The sequence below is a fragment of the Anopheles bellator genome, chromosome 1, assembly GCF_943735745.2.
Source record: "Anopheles bellator chromosome 1, idAnoBellAS_SP24_06.2, whole genome shotgun sequence".
In the NCBI taxonomy this organism is placed as follows: domain Eukaryota; kingdom Metazoa; phylum Arthropoda; class Insecta; order Diptera; family Culicidae; genus Anopheles; species Anopheles bellator.
Genome location: NC_071285.1, coordinates 38,320,121 through 38,326,120, shown reverse-complemented (window position 1 = coordinate 38,326,120; position 6,000 = coordinate 38,320,121). Strand labels below are relative to the sequence as shown.

Below are 6,000 nucleotides of genomic sequence, written 5' to 3'. Positions count from 1 at the left end.
TCCCCCGTCAGTCTAATGCGTCGTACGAGTACATCAACGAGCTGATCAAATCGGATGAGTTGCACAACTACGAGCGGAAGCTGCGCCAGCTGGCAGAGAAGAACATTCTGATCTCAGCAAATCTAATTTCGACCATCATTGACGACTACTTCAACGATGGGTACAGCTGGTGTGTGGAAACGATTAAAAACTCATACTTTTCTACGCTGGCAACCGATTTGGAGCTGAAGAAGGCCGTAATCTATTTGAAGCAGGACGACTTTCAACAGGCCATTGACACGCTGAAATACTTCGAAAAGAAAGAGTCCAACATTGCCATCAATGCGGCCATAAATTTAAGTTTCATTTACATTTTGGTGAGTACCGGAGAACTGGTTTGTATTTTGCGGGGTCAGCAAATATCTACCTGCACGTGTTGTTGTAGAAAAAGGACGTTGCGGCCGCAGAAACATATGCCGAGGCGGCAAAAAAGATCGACAGCTACTGCCCGGCGGCCTTCATCAACAGTGGTGTTTGCTTCATGCTGAAAAATGATTACGAATCGGCCAAGCTGATGTTTACCAGCGCGCTGGACATCGATTCGACCTCGTTTGAGGCCCTGTACAATATGGGATTGATCTTTAAGAAGCTGGCCGACCACAACACAGCACTGCTGTACTTTCGGAAAATCATTTCCAGCCTTGGGCACGAGCAACACCCGGAGGTTTTGTATCAGATCGCCCAACAATATGACTTGCTGGGTGACGTGAGTACGGCCCTCGAGTACTACCTCCAGCTGCTCAGTCTGGCGCAACAGGATCACAAAATTATCCAACGCATCGGAGAGCTGTACGAAAAGGATGGCGAGCGGCAACAGGCGTACCATTACCATCACGAGTCGTACCGCATCTATCCAATTGAGTCCAGCGTCATCAACTGGCTCTGTTCGCACTACATCGAACTACAGGTGGTCGAGAAAGCGATCGGCTTCTACGAAAAGGCGGTCCTTCGCAACCCACAGGATCCGTACTATCTGTTGCGTATTGCCGGCTGTTATCGTCGCATCGGAAATCAACAGAAATCGATGAACCTCTTCCGAATGATCCACGAGCACTATCCTGAAAATACAGACTGCTTGCGGGCGCTCATGCATCTGACACAATCGCAGGGGAACAGTGAGGCATACGAAAAGTTCGCCAGTGAGTTGCAAAAGCTGGAAAAGCAGAAGGAAGTTCGGCAGCGCATCGGCAATGGCCGGCCACCAACAAGCAGCAGTTAGTAACCGTATCAGCTTTGAGTAAATTAAATGTTAACCATTGTGTTTTCTTTCTAGACTCTCGCCTCTCCAGCGGAGAGTACAGTAGTGCGCGTGCAGCAGTAACTGCGTCTCACGAAGGATATCAAGCTCCTGGAACGGCTTCCGGACATCACAGCACAGGCCAGACCGGTAAAAGTGCCGACGTATCACCTGACTATAGTAATAATTTTGCGCAGGCTGCGTACACTTACGGAGATCCATTGGGACCACCACAAGAGCGACCGCGAACCGGCGTTCGCCGGAATCTTACGTTTGAAGACGAATCGGATGAAGAGATAAACACCTACGATCTGTTGCCAGTCTGAAGGATGATGTCGCTGCTTAATATTTTGATTTCCTTCTCCACGTAAGTGACGTTTTTCTAAGATTTTTAATTTTTCAATGGTGTGAACATCAATATCTTTATCAAACAACAACCCACATGGAAATAGTATAAAAATGAAGATGATAAAGATAAGGATAAATAAACAAATAAAGATAAAATAAGGATTCAAGGAAGAAATCACTCACTGGGATCCACATCATAAAGCGAGGCATCCACTCTCGACAGGTAGTTGATCCAATTGTGAAAAAGCCTTCTTTCTTTTGCTGTTTTCAATTTCTTGAGTTGCTGCACGATCAACAGAGTGTGTTTGATGTCCTCTCGGTATGCCAGCAGCAGTTCCTCGTTTACTTCCACCTCATGAAATATAATTTTTTCGTTGATATTCTGCCGTGTCACGATGCGCGTGTCACCGGGAACGCATTCAATCTGAGTTCGAGACGAACCGCCTGTCGAATGTGAAGATGCTGCTTTGCTCGGTGATGGTGGCTCGTAGCTTTCGGAATGTTGGTACGGTTTCACCGTTAGCTCCAGGAAGTAACTCGCAATCTGATACATATCGCAGTATGCCCGGAACCCACTGTACAGCAGGTCAACGTACTGCTGGCTACTGATTTCACTGCTTCTCGTTCGTTTTTTGTGGTGATCAAACACAGGGTACGCGGTACTATCGCTCGATGAGGAACCGTCACTCGGCACTTCATCGCCACACTCTTCCCAGTTACGGTCGAGGAGATGTTGAAAGAAACCTTGAACGTTCATTGGGTGACTAGGCCCTTGAAGCTTTCAGATAAGGTGTTCCGTGAGCGATAGTTTCAGGAACGGTGCACGAACGAGGCGGATCGTGTTGAGACAGAGACGCACGCTGTAGTACGCAGACGATTCTATCGTGCTCCACAGCTGCTTTGCGAAGTAGTTACTGTTTTTCTTCAAGCAAGGATACTGAATCATACCGTCGTTGTGTTGAAACTCACTCACGTTAACCGCCACCATCACGAGGTTCAACAAACGCTGGAAACAGAAAGGATGCTGAAGATGTTGGCAAAAATCCGGCGAATTCATTTTGTACCGCTAGGACAACAATGTCTTCATCAGGATACTCCAATGCGGTTATGTTAACGAACATTTGGAAAAGCTTTCGAACAAACAGGTTGACACTGCCCGTGTTCCCGTTCCAGACCAGCTGCGCTACCAACGGACAGTGTGACGCGTGGCAGAATTTTTGGCGTGCTTTCAATGGGTTGCTGCAGATAAAATATGGCACTGATTTCAGCTTTACTGTAGATGGGAAACAGGAGGTCGCACTCCTTACGGCAAAATCCACATAGCTAGGTCCATTTCCAAAATCTTTACCAACAGCTGAAGTACCATGAACAGTCGCCTAAATCGATCCTCGCGAGGCAGCAGATCGATGTTGTACTTTTGCTGATTATTCAAGTACCACGCACTGTAGGTGGCGCAAATGTCAGCTGCAGGATCATCGTGCCGGACTCCACGTTTTTTCGCTCAACCGGCTACTTCTGGTGGATGTATTGTTCGAGCAAATGCAGAACATTCTTGACCAAACCTGAAATAGTGACGCCCGAGTACTACCCGTAGCTTTTCGAACGCCTCCATTCTGGCCCGATTCTGGCTGCAACTGTCCACTGACTTATTCTTTTTCTGCGGTGGTTCTGCCGACATCGAGACAATGTTGTTAATGTTTTTCACTTTTCAAACCTCCTGCAACGTCTGAGGTTGCTTTTTACTTTTTACTTTTACGAGTCCAGTGTTTGTTTGTTGAATCGTTGATCTTTTCGGTTTCGGTGTTTCGGAGGGCGAAATGTCAAAACAATTTTGACAACTATGGTTGGCTGTCAAAATTATTAGGTTGGATCACCTGTGGCATATTTGAAACGGTTCAGAAAAACCGTTTCGTGTCATCGGTGGTTCGGCTAAAAATTCGATCTTTTACGCACAAATGCAGAAGTGTTTCATTTAGTACCTTCAATACTAAACATCATGTGGCTCCTCAGTAGATCCATAAATATTTTGGCAGTGCATCAATCGTGGTGCTCTAATCCGTTTTATTAATAATGTGTACTAAATAACCACATTATAGACTACAGTGAAAACGCAAATATACCTTTAGTGCTATACTTATTGCGAACTCTCAGAGAAACTTTTGGTTTTGGCTGACCTGAGCAAGTTGAATGAGCGTCATTATTCCAAATGATGATGACAGCAAATAGGCGATGAGTGAGCCGAACTGTGCTTGATGTTGGAAGCTTTTAAAAGTGTTACTAAAACTATCGCATTGTTGCCCCTAATTGTGCGTAAAACCGAACTCGACACTTTGTTTCCACTCGTTACAAATCTATCAATCAGCCTTACTTAGAGCGGTCCGTTCCTTCCGGAAAGCTCCCTTCGAAACGGCGCATTCGCCCAAAGGGTTGCCAAAAAAACATGTAGTAGATGGCAATTATTTCAAAACCGTCTCGATTCTCTGCGCTATGCTCCCCGGCGGCGTGCGACGTAACGCAATTCGTGATGTTCACATGTTGTTCGCCTTTTATACACGGGCGATGTTAATTTACCGAAACCGAGTTCAATTATCCATCCGCACGTACCCGATTTTTCACCTTGACCAATGCGCCGGCCCTAAGCAGGCCTTCGCCCAGGCCACGTGGTGGGTTTGTATTCTGTTTATTAAAATTAATAATGCAACAATTTGGAGCAAAGGGAAGGCCGTCCGGCAGTCGATGCGCCACCGCCATTGCGGTTTTATGCTTCGACTCGGTGCGCAACAACAATCGTGGCGCACGACCGACGTTAGGAGAACCGGCTAGTCTGTCGGCCCATCAGTCTGGGTCTGCTAACTGCGCGCAAGTCGAAAATGCCGGCACCCTGACGCACCGCCGCCAGAAAGTGAAATGGAAAATTGTTAAAAACACGACACGAAAGAAAACAACAGAAAAAACGCATCGATTACGCAAGCAGTGACGATCGAAATCGGAGCCAAGATTGACGGCATTCACTGGAATGATCATCCGAGTGAAGCATGATGAAGCTTTTGCAAGCCGTGCCAAAACATCCGCCACATTAGCGGCCCTCCCGGGCGCCGGGCGTGATTTGCAGGTTCGCTCTTTTCACGCCGTCTGCGCCGTTCGATAAAATCTCACGAAACTGTGGCACGGTCCCGCGCACAGTGAAGGAAAATGATTGAGAAACTGACGTCGCTGATCCGCCGGCCGGGTTCGTTGGATGTGCTCCAGATCGATAGAAATCAATTTCCCTTCGCTGGCGTGGACACGGCCAGCGGCACCGCTCTTTTGTAACCTTATACACTACCGAGCACTCGATCTTCACGTGAGGTTTGCGGGATACGGATGGGCTAGGGCATTTTGGTTACTATCACTTGGATTCATGTTTGCTGTCAGTGTGCCGCAAGTGTTCGAAAATTGAAGTAATGAAAATTTGAAACTTGGCCGATTTTCTAATTGAATTTTCTCTCCCATTCCCCACAAGCGCCGCCGGTCTTCTGATTGACCTGGGACGAAAGGAAAAGGGAAGCATTGACGAATCGAGGTAGGTAGCGAAAGAAGGAAATTTTCGATATCTACTTAATTTCGCACGCCAGGAAAATGGTGGCGCTAACCCAAAGCCAAATTAAATTATCCCGAAAGCTGCGGCTGCGGGTGCTGCCGTGCGCCGGGAAAATCGCAAATTACAAATCAACGCAAAGAACGGTGTCATTGCACAAGCACCGTTCGATGCACAATTAATTGCTTTGCTGCCGTTGCTTCCCTGGAACGCCAGCCCCGTTGCGTGTTCCAGTGCTCCATGGCTTTTGTCGGTGAGCATAAGCAACGCAATAGCCGACGAAATGCTGCGTGGTTATGTCGCTTGATCGATTGGTTCCCGCGGTAAGGCGCCGGCCCTGGTGTTCCTGTTGACTGGTTCGGTGTAATTGAGCATGTTTCGCGAGTTGACACCGCGGTTTCGGTTCTGGCGCGGCTCATTCCCCCGGAGCATTAGTAAAACATACTGATTGCATAGTACTGTGACGAAGGTTTGCCATGGCTTGAGAAATAGTTCGTTGCTCCATTTTGTACAAAAGTAAAGATAAACCGAAAGCGATAGACAATGAACATTGACCAAAACGTGTGCTATGAAAATATTTTGAAATGCCTGACAGTGATACGAGTCTTGGCAGGTGCTTCACCATCGCAAGAAAGCATCGCAATGGAAGCGTGTCTTTGCGTCTTCGATTTGAAAGTTTGATTGATCCACGGGCTACTTCCCGTTGCAGTTACATTTTATTTTAACGAGCGACAATGTTAGCCATGCGGAAGGCGGTGCAGAAAAACACTAACCGATGCAAAACTATCCCACCGAATGG

The 6,000-nt window shown here is 47.2% G+C and overlaps 2 protein-coding genes across 2 annotated transcripts in view; one reads left to right on the top strand and one right to left on the bottom strand.

Annotated features, from left to right (window-relative positions):
* Positions 1-1,602, top strand: part of LOC131215544 (intraflagellar transport protein 88 homolog) — a 2,081-nt gene extending 479 nt beyond the window's left edge. The window contains exons 2-4 of the mRNA XM_058209934.1: positions 12-356; positions 425-1,253; positions 1,313-1,602. Coding sequence (XP_058065917.1) covers positions 12-356; positions 425-1,253; positions 1,313-1,602 — 1,464 coding nt within the window. The remainder of the gene's footprint in view (positions 1-11; positions 357-424; positions 1,254-1,312) is intronic.
* Positions 1,603-1,799: 197 nt separating this feature from the next.
* Positions 1,800-3,236, bottom strand: LOC131215543 (uncharacterized). The gene is made up of 5 exons (XM_058209933.1): positions 3,187-3,236; positions 2,932-3,066; positions 2,689-2,863; positions 2,428-2,630; positions 1,800-2,241 (listed from the first exon to the last, which is right to left on the bottom strand). The coding sequence occupies exons 1-5, from the start codon at positions 3,234-3,236 to the stop codon at positions 1,800-1,802; spliced, it is 1,005 nt and encodes a 334-aa protein (XP_058065916.1).
* Between the last annotated feature and the right edge of the window lie 2,764 nt (positions 3,237-6,000).